This window comes from Scyliorhinus torazame, chromosome 16 (assembly GCF_047496885.1).
Source record: "Scyliorhinus torazame isolate Kashiwa2021f chromosome 16, sScyTor2.1, whole genome shotgun sequence".
Classification (NCBI taxonomy): Eukaryota; Metazoa; Chordata; class Chondrichthyes; order Carcharhiniformes; family Scyliorhinidae; genus Scyliorhinus; species Scyliorhinus torazame.
The window spans coordinates 120,587,126-120,602,770 of record NC_092722.1 but is presented as its reverse complement, the minus strand read 5'-3'; the positions used below and the strand labels follow the sequence as shown (position 1 = coordinate 120,602,770).

General features: G+C 44.4%; 1 protein-coding gene across 6 annotated transcripts in view; it reads right to left on the bottom strand.

Annotated features, from left to right (window-relative positions):
- minpp1b (multiple inositol-polyphosphate phosphatase 1b) overlaps positions 1-15,645 on the bottom strand; it is a 189,798-nt gene that overhangs the window by 81,627 nt on the left and 92,526 nt on the right. For 2 of the 6 annotated variants that reach the window (XM_072478954.1, XM_072478955.1), the window contains exon 4: positions 11,802-11,935. In XM_072478954.1, coding sequence (XP_072335055.1) covers positions 11,802-11,935 — 134 coding nt within the window. Of the gene's footprint in view, positions 1-10,937; positions 11,531-11,579; positions 11,936-15,645 lie in introns of those variants that run through there. The other 4 variants (XM_072478952.1, XM_072478949.1, XM_072478953.1 and 1 more) reach the window with 3 other exon arrangements.

Below are 15,645 nucleotides of genomic sequence, written 5' to 3'. Positions count from 1 at the left end.
TCCCAGTTATTTAAAAACCTTTTAGGTCCTCTAACCCTAACCTCCCCATCCACTCTCCATGCCCCCTCATTGCATCACTGATGTATGGCATGGGGTATTTGACCATAGCTGCGAGTTCGGTGAATGAGCGCCAGGGGGCGTCGAACTGCATGCTGTATGCCTAGGGCCAACCTCCTACGACAGGTGCATCTACCACATGTCTGTTTATCACCTATATTACTTGGGCTAATTCACTCAGAGCTGTAGCCTATGGGTTAAAGAGGCAAATTTGTGAGTTTGCATTAAAATACAGGGAATTAACATCCCTCTCAAGAGTACAATAGCCAGCTTGATTTGTTTGAATGCATTCTTAAAAATTGTTGAAGGAGCAAGTAAACACAACAAGTTCAGTGGCAATGAATGTAGCTTAGGGTCAGTTGACTGAAAGCAGTATAAGAACAGCATAATTTCCTGGATATGCTAGGGGACGAGGAGTGTGAACAGGAAAAGACATGCGGCTTGTAGTTGCCGGATCAACCCAGCTATCTAACATCACTGGGTTTTTAGGGGGCCTCAAAGGCGAATGCCCCATCGAGGCTGCACTTCGCCGCATTTCCTGCACTGAGGAGCTCCGAAGAGCAGAGCTCCTCAATGCAGGAAGGGATCGGGTGTCACTTTTAAATGGCGCCCCAATCTCTCGACCCCGCTCACCCCCCAGATCACCTGTTGGGGCTGGCTCATCGAGCCTCCCCACCTGCATCCTACCAAATACCGGCAGGGCACCCCTGGGCCTGACCTCTGCCATGGGCAAAATGCCAGCTGGGCTGGCAGTATCCTGCCAGTCTGGCAGTGCCAGGACAGCAGTGCCAGGGTACCATGACAGCAGTGCCAGGGTGCCAGGCTGGAAGTGCCAAGGTGCCCAGGTAGCACCAGCAGTGCCAGGGTGCCAGCCTGGCCAGAGGCTAACCATCTGGAACCCTCTGCCTGCCTGGAGTTCTCCCCTAAGTGCCATCTTGTCCGGTCCCCATTTGTGGGGACTAGTGCCAAATGGCGCCTGGCTGGGCTCTCCATGGCAAGGCCGATAGATGCTGGGTGCTGGCTGGATCCAGTAGCAGCACAGCTAAGTGAGCTTTTAAGCTCTATTACCAATGAGAGTTTGGGTCCTGCCCATCGTGGGCGGGATCCAGATTGTGACATCTCGTGAGACCGACCACCGGGTATCCCGGGATCTACCGGTTGCATCCCGTCCTGATTCCGATGGAACATGGCTGTACATCATGTCCATGGTCTTAGAGTGATCTAAAGAGCTGTGAGCCCAACCTTGGTACTACCCATGACTCGCTGACAATCCACATGCCCAATCGCTGCCACATGCCCATTCGCTACTTGTGAGAAGCTCGCACCGAGAAAAGGGAACCATCCCCTAGTTGGGAATACATCAACAGCTTTGGAGCAATAAACAAATGTTGATCTCTGTCAAAGTGAAAGCTTAGCCATGCGTTAACCCTCAACAGGTCACCAGTTGGAGACAATGGGAAGAGTTTAGAGGCAACAAAGGCCCAATTTCAGTAAACCTCTTCACACATAGGTTTCAGCACTAGTAGTTAGAAATGATTTGGAGATGCCGGCGTTGGACTGGGGTGAGCACAGTAAGAAGTCTTACAACACCAGGTTAAAGTCCAACAGGTTTGTTTTGATATCAGTAGCTTTCGCGAAAGCTACTGATATCAAAACAAACCTGTTGGACTTTAACCTGGTGTTGTAAGACTTCTTACAGTAGTTAGAAATTCAGACAATTTTACTGTGTGTGGCACTGACCTCTGTACAACACAGCAATAACTGTACAATGCACTCTGCCACAATATTGTGCCTTTGATGAAGTAAAAAGGCCACTCCTTAATAAACGTACAAATAGTAGACAACCAAAGTCATAAGATTATGTAAATGTTTGTTTTCTTGGTGCTGTCCGTAATACACACATGAAAAGAATCAAGTGTTCTAATATTACAGCAGATTGCAAAGGTATGTTCCTGCTCCACCTATTTGAACCTTGTTCACTAACATCCTTGGTTCTTTGGAAAAAATGTTTTACTTTTATCTGCAAATCCCAAACTGGACACATCAAGAAACCGCACATTTTTTGAACCTCATCCATTTTCAGCGTGGCCAGTCTAGTTGTTTGTCTGCATTTTTTGCCTTGTGATTTTTGTGGTGAACATTTATTTATTATTCAGTGATAGACCTTAGACTTTTCTGCCATTTTATTTACCTTAGACTATAGCTAGCCGAGGCTTGTAATGTCAGTTTCTATGCGCTACCTGAAAGCCAAAATTATCTGAAATCCAAAATGTAATTGGCCCCATTAAAGGATACTCGATTTGTAGGGGGAGAACTGCAATAGAGTGGCCTATTAAAGCAGAAATTCAGAGCTTGTCCATGCTCTGCAGTCTGAGCCTGAATGAGCAGCCATAATAATGGTGATAAGTTGCAGGCTACACAATACTGCCACTCCAAGCATGTGTGGAGGAGATGAGTAGCTGTCAGATAAGTTCCTGAAAGAAGATGAGAAGGATGGTCAATCCCCTAAAAAAGATGAGGTTTGAGCAGAAACCTCTCATTTGAGAAGGATGAGGAGAGATTCGTTTCTTCAAATGTAGATGTTGGGCACGATTCTCCCATGCCGCGCCGTATGAGAGAATCGCCGTTTGCGCCAGTCTGACGTCGGCAGGCGATTCTCCGAGAATCGGCGCCATTTGCGCCACCGCCTTTGGCGCGGCACCAGTTGCAGGTTGATGTCGACGAGCTTCTCACAAGTAGCGATTCTCCAGCCTTGATGGGCCGAGCGGCCGTGCGGAAACGCATAGTCCCGCCGGCGCCGTTCATACCTGGTCCCTGCCGGCGGGAACTCTGCGCGAAGGGTCGGGGTGCGGCCTGTGGGGCGGGGAAAAGCGCTCCTTCACCGGGGGGGGGCTCCGATGGGTTCTGGCTCTCGATCGGGGCCCACCGATCGGCGGGCCGGCCGTCCAGCCCCGGTCCTATTTTATTACGCAGCTGGCCCCTGACCCCCCCCACACAATGTTGCGTTGGGGCCGGCGCACTGAGGAAGTCCCCTGTGCATTCGCGGGTTGGCGGGGCCCATTTGGCGCCGGGAAGGGAGGCTGGATCGGCGTGAACCACTCCAGTGCTGGGGGCCAGAATCGATAGTCCCCCCCGGCCGTTTCGCGCCGTCGTGAAACACGACGGCGTTCACGACGGTGCAAACACTCTGTCTCCATTTCGGTGAATCGCGCCCGTTATGTTTATTATAATTTATTTTCAAGATGTCATGACCCTGACAAGGCTGCTTTTATTGATGATCTATAAAGGAGTAGTCAGCCACTTTACTGAACCTTTGCTTATACACACAAGTTAATGCATCAGAAATTTCCTCACGCCTCTGAGGTTTTAAATTATTGTGACACTTACAGATGGATATATGTCATAAAGAGGTGGTCTTCAATCCAAACCACTTGATATATAAATCCAGTTGCAGAAGGAAAATGAAATGGACAAAGAGTTCCCATGCTGAAAGATCACTTGGCATTGAAATGGGCAGCTGAATTTCCATCCCTCACACTCCCAAGCTTATAAGAGACATAACTGGTTTGCTGTCAAATAGTGTAAATGAGTCAACCCTGTGTTATTTGGCAGCACTGGGTTCATTCAGGTGATTGTGCAACCTGACCTGACAATCGTACAGCTCAGTTGGAGACCATTTGGTCCTTTTTGCCCGCGTCCGCTCTTTGTAAGTGGTATCCAACTGATCCTACTCTCCTGCTCGTCCTCTCTCATCCTATCATTTTCTCCCTTCAAATATTTCCCTTCTGAAAGTTGTGTTTGAAACAGCTTCCGTTGCCTCTTCTGGTAGTGCATTCCAGATTATCATCAATTGTTTCCAAAAAAATGACTCCTCACCTCCTTCAAACTGGCTCCTTTGCTAAAGATCTTAAATCTGTTTTCTCTGATTATCCTTACCAGTGGAAACGGCTTCTCCCTATTACTATAACAAGAAATGTCTTTATCCGGCTTGGGTCACTGTCTGTGTGGTGTCTGCACGTTCTCCCCATGGCTGCGTGGGGTTTCCTCCAGGTGCTCCGGCTTCCACCCACAAGTCCTGTGCTGTTAGGTGAATTGGACATTCGGAATTATCCCTCTGTGTACCCGAACAGGCGCCGGAATGTGGCGACAAGGGGCTTTTCACAGTAACTTCATTGCAGTGTTAATGCAAGCCTACTTGTGACAATAAAGATTATTATATTATTTTACTTTGAGCACATCTACTAAATCTCCCTTTAACCTTCTCTGTTCCAAGGAGAACAATCCCAATTTCTCTCATCTGGGAATATCAGAAGTGAACCTGTACCTGGACAGCATCAGCAGCGCTGGACAAATGTCACATTGCCCATTACTACGAGCATATTATGCAGAGGACAGTTTAAAGTATTGTACACATCAACTATTATTTGCTGTATTATTTTGCTTCTGCATTATTATTCTTAACAATATCTTCAATTCTTACATTAGCCTGAATGTGACAGTTTGTCTTTTGGAAGGAGCAGAACACATGGGAGGCGGTGGTATAGTAGTACCTGGAATAGTAATCCAGGTTAATGCTCTAAGGACCCGGGTTCGAATCCCACCATGGCAGATGGTGAAATTTGAATTCAATAATAATGTTAAAAATCTAAGATGAACCTGTCTGGTTCAAGTGACTCCAGACCCATCAGCAATGTGGTTGACTCTTAAATGCCCATTGAAATGGCCTAGCAAGTTCTGAAATGGCCTAGCAAGCCACTTACACGTGGCAATAAATGCTGATCCAAATCACCCGAATGAATATGAGAAAAACAGTACAGTCCGCAGCCTGCACAATCTCTGATGCAAAACAACCTACACAATAAATGTAACTGTTAATTCTGTTATTTCCTTCTAATGTTCCAAATTCCAGGGGACATGGTTCTATTTCTAGAGAGTGCCTTTTGTTATGAACAGGGATGAAGAATGTCAGGAAAGAGTTCAAATTGCAACAACCTGGTAGCTGAGGTGTTTGAAAAGTGAAAGGTAATATGTGCTGGTAGGTGTGAAATTAAATGAGAAAATGAGAAGGGGCCAAAAAAAGAATTGGTGCCACTATTCCTTCTCAAGCTTTTAGCTGTAGGAAACAATATAATGACCCAGATATTGTGTCATGAATAGTGGTGAGGCCAGCAGTGCCACATTATATGAAATAAATCTGACAGCCATTTTTGCTATCTGCGCAGTATAGTTAAACATGGAAACCCAGATACTGTCGACTGATTTCCTCTATTCCTCCATATTTCTGATAGACTTGGCATCAAAATCCATGTAATGTGAAGTTTCTATCCTTACTTTCTTGTTAACCACCAGTAATTTCAGAAAAAGTTAGGGTTGTTCAGATTTGATAAGTCTCAATTACTGCCAAACAACTGCTCTGGCCCTGAAAATTCAATTTTACAAGCGTGGTGTCTGATTCCTTCAAAATTTAAAGCTCTTCAGTAACTTCATTATATTACCCACAGTGCGGACTGGATCCATAACATAAAGCAACAGATCATCATATAGGGACGCCCTATGTTGCACCCCTCCCCTCCCCTTCCACTTACCCGAAGCCCTCAAAGCTAAGGCTAACAGTTCAATCGCTAATGCAAATTGGAGGGGGGGGGGGGACATTGGACACCCCTGTCTAGTCCCCCTATTCAAATGGAGGTACCCCCAATTCAAGGAATTGGTACAAACACTAGCCGAGGGGGCCCTATACGACAACCGCACCCATAAAATTAATTTTGGCCTCAGACTGAACCCCTCAAGAGCTTCGAAAGGTACCTCGACTCTCCCTGTCAAATGCCTTCTCAGCGTCTAAAACACATTCACCTCTGGCTCAGGTCCCTTGGACAGGGAGCGAACAACATTCAACAGCCTTCAAATATTGGCTGACACTTGCTGGCCCTTAACAAAGCCGGTCTGATCTCCCACAATCACTTCAGGGAGACTGGGCTCCAGTTGTACTGCCAACACCTTAACCAGTATCGTGGAGTCCACATTTAACTGCGAGATAGGCCAGTGTGACCCACACTCCATTGGGTCCTTGTCCTTCTTCAACAGAAGAGAAATAGAAGCCTGTGAGAGTATAGACTGCAGGATTCCTGGGACAAAGGATCATTAAACATATCTACCAGCAACGGAGCCAACCGAGCAATAAACCTCTTACAGAATTCCACCAGAATCCCATCAGACCCAGGAGCTTTACCCATTTGCATCCGCCCAATCCCGATCAAATTTCCTCCATGCCTAACAGTGTCTCTAGCTCTTCCCGTGTCTCATCCCCCACCACCTTGAAATTCCACCCCATCTAAAAATGTCAACATGTCCTGCCCGCCCACCGAGGGCACCGACCTATAAAGATGCTTATAAAAGTCTTAAACGTAGCATTAATTTTATCTGGGACCGAAACTAAGCTACCACTCGAGTCCCTAACCGGAATAATCTCCCAGGAGGCCACCTCAGCTGATGAGCTAACAGATGGCTGATCTTCTCCCCATACTCATAAAAGATCACCCCTCGAATGCTGCAACTGTCTCACCGCCTTCCATGTAGACAACAGATCAAACTGTCTGCTGCGGCTTCCTGCTAGCCAGGAGCTCTGGGGTAGGGTACACATGTACCTGCGGTCCACCTCCAAGATATCATCCACCAACCTCTGTTATTCCACCCTTGCCTCCCTCTCCATATGCACCCTATATGATATAATCTCTCCTCTATCGGTGGCACATTGGTTAACACTGCTGCCTCACAGCTCCAGGGACCGGGGTTCAATTCCGGCCTCAGTTGACTGTGTGGAGTTTACACTTTCTCCCGTGTCTGCGTGGGTTTCCTCCCACAGTCCAAAGATGTGCAGGTTAGATGGATTGGCCATGCTAAATTGCCCCTTAGTGTCCAAAAAGGTTAGGTGGGGTTATGGAGATAGGGTGGAGGTGTGGGCTTAAGCTTAAGTAGGGTGCTCTTTCCAAGGGCCAGTGCAGACTCGATGGGCCGAATGGCCTCCTTCTGCACTGTAGGAATTCTATGATTCTAATTATGGGCAGAAGTTGGAAAAGTTAGGATTGTTCAGTATGGAATAGAAAAAGTTACATGAAGGTTTTTAAGATGACAAGAGGTTTGGATTGAGGTAAACCTATTCCCTCTGGAGAGTGGGTCAATAACCAGGGAGTCACGGATTTTAAATCAATGATGTAGATGGGAAATTAATTCAATTAACAATCTGGAGTTCGCTGGCGGGATTCTCTGGTCCCGCCGGTAGTGCACCTCTGCCTGCAGGTTTCCCGGTGACGTGAGGTGGTTTCAATGAGAATTCCCATTAGCAGCGGCGGGAACAGAATCCCACTGCCAAGAAACACACGGCTGGGAGGCTGGAGAATCCCACCCTAAAAGTCTAATGATGCCCATAAAACCATTGTTGATTGTCGACAAAAGCCCATCTGGTTCACTAATGTCCTTTAGGGAAGGAAATCCGCTGTCCTTACCTGGTCTGGCCTACATCTGACTCCAGACCCACAGCAATGTGGTTGACTCTTAACTGGCCCCTTGAACAGTTAGAGGTGGGCAATAAATGTTGACCAAGCCAGCGACGTCTATGTCCCATGAACGAATAAAAGAAACTTTCAGAAATTCGTTCTCGGCTGATTGGCCTCTTGATTCTCACTTCATTCCTGAACGGTCTTAGTCTAATTTTAAGATGCTGTCCCTTTATTCTTGATTACCCTGCCAGACATAGTAGTTTCTTTGTCAGTGCCTTACCAAAGAAAGCACTTACATTTATGAAACAGATTTCATGATATTAAGGCACCTCAAAATACTTGACAGCCTATTTGCACAGAGAGATCCCAGAAAGAGCAATGAGATAGTGATCAGATAGTATATTTTAATGATGTTGATTGATGAATAAATATTTGCCAACAAACTGGGAATAACTCTCCCACTTAGTCAGAACAGTTGGTGTTTTTAAAAATCTGACTTTAACAGTGATCTTGCCCCTTCTCAAACATCATGCCAAATTCTGTCATATTATTGGTAATATATTTGCAAAATGTTCCTTTACTGTCAGATCATTCTTTAATTCTGGCTTGTTTCTCATGACTAAATGTAGTATTATCTGTTCCCTGGCCAGTTTTAGAACACAATGTGCCTGATGTTCACTCGCTAAGTGAATGGAATTTGAGTGAGTTAAAATCAGACCCTTTGTTTCATGAAAACTGTTCTGGATTCACTCTCAAAATCAATTACTTTTATGATTTGAGCTCTTTTGCACTTTCCAATCTTTGTGAAATTTAAATCCTCCCATTATAATCAATTTACCTTGCTCTATATTCCCTTAGATCTCTGTATTTATGTATTATGCTATAACAACACTGTTATCAGGAGGTTTGCCTCTTAACTCCTACTCGAGTCTGGCATTCTTTGCAGGTTCTTAATAAAGTGAGGGCAGCACGGTGGCTCAGTGGTTAGTATTGCTGCCTCACGGTGCCGAGGTCCCAGGGTCGATCCCGGCTCTGGGTCACTGTCCATGTGGAGTTTGCACATTCTCCCTGTGTCTGCGTGGGTTTCACCCCCACAACCCAAAAGATGTGCAGATTAGGTTAATTGGCCATGTTAAATTGCCCCTTAATTGGAAAAAAAGAATTGGATACTCTAAATTTTTTTTAAAAATACTAACCAAAGTGTTTCCATGGTCTATCCTTTCTTTTAACTGCTGTAATATTGCTGTTCCTACTCCGTTCCTTATTTTCTTGTCAATTCTAAGGATCTTATAGTCTGCTTTATTTACCTCTTGTGCACGCCCAGCTTGTAGCCAGGTGTCTGTAATGGTTACTACTTTGCACCCTTTGAGCTGAATCAATGCTTTTAATTTGCTTGTCTCACTCCTTACATGGTGTGCATGTGTGTAGGGAAGTCTGATGTGGTTAACGTTCTCCACTTTTGAGTGTTTGTCTTACCTTTTTGGAAATTATCATGTTTTCTAATTTTTCAATATTCTTGCTTTATTTACATGAGGTACATTATTGATTTTATACTATTATCAGAATTTATACAAGACACTAAAGTTACACAGGGCACTGGTTAGACTTCAGCTGGAATATTGTGTACAGTTCTGAGTGCCGCACTATATGAAGGATGTGAACGCATTGGAGAGAGTGCAGAAGAGGTTTACAAGAAGGGTCGTAGGGATGAGAAACTTCAGTTTTGAAGATCGATTGGAGAGGTTTGGACAGTTCTCCTTAGAGAGGAGAAGGCTGAGAGGAGATTTGATAGAGATGCTCAAAATCATGAGGGGGCTGGACAGAGTTGATCGGGAGAAACCGTTCCTGCTCGTAAAAGGATCAAGAGCAAGAGAATTGTAAAGTGATTTGCAAAAGAAGCAAATGTCATGTGAGAAAAAACTTTTTCACGAGTGGTTTGGTCTGGAATGCACTGACTGGAAGTGTGGTGGAGGCAGGTTCAATCGAAGCATTCACGAGGGCATGAAATGTGTTTTTTGAATAGAAACAATGTGCAGGGGTAGGGGGAAAAGGCAGGGGAATGGCACAAAGTCATGATGCTTGTTTGGAGAGCTGGTGCAGAAAGGACGGGCCAAATGGCCTCCTTCTGCACCGTAGCAATTCTGTGATTTATACCCCAATTATTCACTGAGCTTTTCTCTCATCCATTCTTTTTTGCTCACCGATAAGCTATCTGATTTCTAGCTGAACCTTTACCATCACTACCCCACTCCTTGTTCGTTTAAAGTCCTTCTTGAAACTCTATTTAACGTTTTAGCAATGATGTCGGTTCAGGTGAAGCCTGTCCAAGTGGTAGAGTTTCTTCCTTGTGCCTGTGTCCCATGAATTGGAACTCCTTTTTTCCACACCAGTGAATGAGCCATACATTCAATACCAGATCCACAAAACTGTATCCTTAATTTCTATTGTCTTTCAAACTTTAGTGATCAGGCACCTTCACAGGTGAATTAGCTTCTGGAAATTCTGACCGAAAGTCTTTTGCCTTTGAGTTTCTCACCTTCAGAAAACCAGAATGTATGTGCCAGAGGAAATTGGATGAATGTTGGTGACAGCATTGCTGATTATGCTGTTGTGAACAATGCTGAAGTTGAGGTGGGTTTGAGTCCCTTACCCATTTTTTTAGAATCAATAAGAGTATCATGAGACACTATGTCAGCCATTATAATCAACCCATAATAGAAATCAGGGATAGAATTTGAACAGAAACAATGTGCAGTTGTACAGGGCAAAGGCAGGAGAATGGCACTAAGTTATAATGCTTGTTTGCAGAGTTGGTGCAAATATGATGGGCCGAATGGCCTCTTTTTGCGCCGTAAAACCTCTGTGGTTCATTAATACTGGTTTCCGTTCTTCCTGTCTGATTTGTTCTCTGATCCCGTAAACGTATGTCATGAGAGGCTAAAACATTTTGAATACCGTGATAGCTACATTTATACGGTATGTATGCCTGTCGAAACCTTATGTAAGAGATAGCACAAGAAAGAATTCTATCCCTTTTCCTCATGAGCTACATTAGTGTGAAGGAATTGCAACTCTTCTCCTTCAAGCTTTCGCAATCTTTGGGGCCAAGTCCTTGTGAGAAATAGATAATCGAGGTTTGTCACACTCGGGAGTCTCGGAGAAATGTTATCCAGTGTTTAACATATTGGTCTTAACAGTACAGCTCAAACTGACCATCTACAGTCCTTGGGAACCAACTGATGCAGTAAATGATTACCCAAATAATCTGGACACAAACAAAAAAAGTTGCATTGCGAACTTAAAATTTTTTCGGAAACATACTTGGCCGTACAATTTTGTGAAACTTCGCCAATGAAAACATTAATCCTCAATAAACAAACTCACCAGAACCAACTAACAGAGAAACAAAATTCGGCAGATTCCGGAACATGTTCATCGCTGACCCTTCATCGATGACCTTTCATCAGATGTTCGTCGCTAATATCTTCCAGATCTGATGAAAAGGCATCGACCAGAAACATTAATTCTGCCTTTCTATCAACAGATGCTGCCTGTCCTGCAGGGGTTCCAGCAAATTTCTGCCTTTATTTCACCAGAACCTGATTGATTCATTGTCAAAGGTACTGAGTGGCCCAATTAAGCTTACTGATTTTGGGAGGTACGGCAGCAACTCAAAACTTGCAATAACTGAAGTGCTTCCTTAAGGACTCATGAAATGTGAAACATACAGGATGCTGCTTATGGAGAATGTCAGTTCACTACAACTGAAGAGGTTTGTGACATTCAAAAACTATAGTGTAAAGTCATGTCTCAAAATAAGTAATTTGTCCCAAGTCATGTCAAAGCACATTCAGCGCCATCTACACAATATGTAAAAGAAAACACCCTTGAAGAAATCTTTCAAGTAACAGGGGGGAAAAAATTCCAAATTCCCGTGACTTGGAGCCCATCAGATAAAAGATGCGCAGACAGTTCAAAATTCATCGTGGTCGAAGGCAATTAAGTCCTCCCTTGTGGCAAACTCACATACATTGCTGAATTTCAACGATTCGATGAGATGCTGATAGCACTCCTTTACTTCCTCGTAGTCGGCAATAAGATTTCCACTGTGAGGAAATGGCAGTGGCCTTTCATTCAGGAACAACTGGAGCCTGTACTTCTCTCCTAGGCCCCTCGCTCCATTGCACCGGTACAGCACAAGAAGGAGGTTCGCAGCAAAGGGAGAAATCCGTCCGCTCTTGAACTTACGGTGCTTTTGTTGTTCAAAGTTACTTGCTAATAAGGGGCGATCATCCTTAAAATAACCCATGAGAGTCAGGACTGGCAGGAGGGTCTCTGCATGTCCAAAGCGTAACACAGCAGTATGAGATATGGACTGGTTCCTGCGTGAAGAAGAAAAAGAAAATATTAATAACAAAAAACTTCTCTGAGGATTTGCCAGATCACTTTTTTTTTTAAAAGAGTGAACTTTCATACTGGCAGACAGGGCAGTACCCTGGGGTGAATTGACCTTTAACTGGGATTCCAGGTCTCAGGAATTCTACAATGAATGTACTCTCCAGCATTTTGATGTCACTTCTTACATTCTTGGGATGTGAGAAATGAGGCTGGCATTTATTGTCTATCCCTCGTTACTCTTGCTTTTTATAGACCACTTTAGTTGAAGGAAGCTGACAGAGCTCTGGTGCTTATGCGTGGGCTGTCAGCAGTTTATGTGAAGTCCCAGTGTTTCCAGTCCAGTGTTTGCTCGATAGATGCCAATAGAGTCACTTTGGAGGCTGGCTGGATCTCCTCATCACCTGCTAACCCCCCGAATCATTTCTTTCTACCAACCCCAGGAACCAGAGCAAGTGTCTAGCCAACCAGCTGCAGAGATCTTCCCACACCGGCTACGATGGATCAACTGTTTTACAAAGTGCGACGAATATTGTGGAAAAAATCACCAATAATAATCTCATTAAAGAGGTGTGCATGTTTAACAATTATCTTGTGTGTGTGAGAGGTGGGAGGAGGACCAGGAGGCGGCAGGGGAACTCCCATAATATACACTGGACCCCACACCAGAGAAGCATTTCTTACTGCGCCTGTGTAATCTTTTCTACTTCCAACATCAGCTTCCCACCTCTTCCTGAAAAGCCACTCAAAACTACTATCAGTTTTGTCCTGTGGGACCAGGTCCAATTTGTACTTGTTTACCAGAAACATGTCAGTGAAGAAAGATCCTGTCAGCCTGGATTGGAACTGAACCTTAGAATCAAAATTCCATTCTAGATTCACATAATTGATCCTGAGTATTGGTGAGGAGAGTGAGGCATGGCTCAGGTCGGGTTGAATGAAAATTTCACAGGCAATCAGTATGATCCCTCCGAACGGCAACACCGTTAACCAGAGTGACTGTTAACCATTTTCATACAAGGATTTGTGCTTCACTGTGTTTGACTGCTCCCGATTTAGAGGAGGAAGAACTTGGCAATCTTCTGCTTTACTAACTTACATTTCCAAGTTGGACGGTGTAAACGTACAAGCTGAGTCTAGTGAGGTTGTCACAGTAACCGTGGTGGAATAAAACTCACGTCAGGGATTCTCAACAGGGGGTCTGACGGAAGGTTTTCAGGGACCGTACAAAAATAACCAGAGAATGTGTAGAAAGCACGCCTTGTGCAATTCACCTACATCCCTCCCTCGAATGAATTTTTAAACACAATTTTGAGCACTGCACCCTTTCGATACAGCTAATGGTCAGGAACCGAGTTTCGCAGGTCAGGCAGGTGCATGACAGCTTACAGATACAATCTTTGACTACACCCCTCACCTGAGCTTCGATCAAGTTCCCAGCAACAACAAGTTTCACATTAAATAAATAAAACAAAAATAATATATATATATTTAATTGGGAAAAAGGGTACTTGTTTCACGGAGGTCCATAGAATTTTTATATGATGAGAGGGAGGTCACAGAAGTACAGAGGTTGAGAATCTCTTGCATTTGTTAAGATGATCCTTGCAGAACCTTTGGGAACAATAGATGCTAATTGGCCTACTCACTGCTATCCATAAATATAAAATGGAACCATATAGTACAATAACAAACATTAGCTGACACCCAGTTCAGCATTCAAACATCAACACCATAAATAAGGTACATCTATTGTAAAGAATCCTTAGAATACCCTTTTTTTGAGTAACCCTTGAAATAAAAAACAAACAGGGTAAAAACAGACCAAGAGGAAACCATCCCCACATTCGTCATCATATCTCCTTCATGCTCTCCTAGCTCGAGATGAAGTCAGCTCCTTCAGCCATGTGTTCCGAGCACCTTTCTTATCCCTTCCAAATCTGGTTGGACTTTTCCACTTTCCTAGCATTGATGGATCACATTCGTTTATCAGTTCTGTAGACTCAAAGTGTTAACTCTGTTTCTCTCCACAGATGCTGCCAAACCTGCTGAGCTTCGCCAGCATTTTCTGTTTTTATTTCAAATGTCCTTTCTCCCTTTGTGCAGTTCTGGCTGGTTCCAGTTTTCAGAGTTCGCTTGTACCCCCGGTACCTGACCATCGCCGTGCCTCTTCCACTGGCTTTGTTTTACTTTCTTTAACCCATTTCCTGACCTCTTCTGCCTCTCTACCTCCCTTTGTGCCTTTAAAGGCTTTCTCAAAACTAATTTCATTGACCAAGATATTTTCGCTCTAACCCTCCTAACAAATAATGTTTGTGTCTTTTTTCCCCTCAGTGAAGCACCTTTTTCTACATCTGAGGTCTTTATAGAATCATAGAGTTTGCCCATCGAGTCTGCACCGGCCCTTGGAAAGCACTCTACTTAAGCCCACTCCTCCATACTAACCCGTAACCCAGTACCCCCACCTTTTGGACAGTGAGGGGAAATTTATCATGGCCAATCCACCTAACCTGCACATCTTTGGACTGTGGGAGGAAACCAGAGCACCCGGAGGAAACCCATGCAGACGCGGGTAGAAAGTACAGTCACCCGAGGCCGGAATTGAACCCGGGTCCTTGGAGCTGTGCGGCAGCAGTTCTAACCACTGTGCCCCCGTGCCACCTTACATAACTTCAAGCTCTATGATGTAGTCCCCACACCTGGTGACATGATCACATAAAATAAGAGCAGGAGTAGGCCCCATGAGCCTGCTCTGCCATTCGATAAGATCATTGCTGATCAGCTTGCATTGAGTTCCACATTCCCATCTACCTCCGATAACCTTTGATTTCCTTGCCCAACAAAAATCTACCTACTTCTGCCCTTCCACCGCCTTCTGAGGCAGAGAGTTCCAAAGTCGCACAACCCTTTTGAGGGAAAAAAAATTCTCCTCATCACTGTCCGACAACAGCGACTCCTGACTTTATTACAGTGCCCCAGAGTTCCGGACACAAGAGGGAACATAATATTTGTCATGCAGTATCACCAATGCCCTGTATAACTGAATCCTTACTTTTATGTTTAATTCCTCTCCTAATAAAGCATAACATATGCCCTTACATATCCCCTATTGCCTCTTGTACCTTAGCTAGCTTCAATGGGTGCTATGATAAGGGTTAGGATGGACAGCAGGACTTCCATAAAATGAGCTGTCTCACACGGCTACATGTGAGATTCTGATTGATGCAGAAGTTTGCATAATTAACAGAAATCCCGGAGAGAAAATGCTGAAAAATCTCAGCAGGTCTGGCAGCATCTATAGGGAGAGAAAAGAGCTAATGTTTCGAGTCCAGATGACCCTTTGTCAACTCGACACCAATTTGGCTCAGAGAAAGTAATGGAACTCAAATGTAGCAAATTCTTGCTTTTCCCCTGACTGGGTACTTGATTAGAAACTGCCAAACTAAGTAACTCCAGTTCTGATGAAAGCTCACTGACAGAAAGATTAACCATGTTTATTCTCTCCGCAGAGACCCTATCCAGCAGTTTCCCCCCCATATACATAATGTCAATCATGAGGCTGAATTGTAATATATTACTGGAATAATGTTTTATTTAATCAGAGCCAGGAGTTGAACAACACCAAAGAAATCTGGCATCATTGGTACTGTAGACCAATGGCCTACAGCCCCTGAAAGACTCTGCGGAAGCATATTCT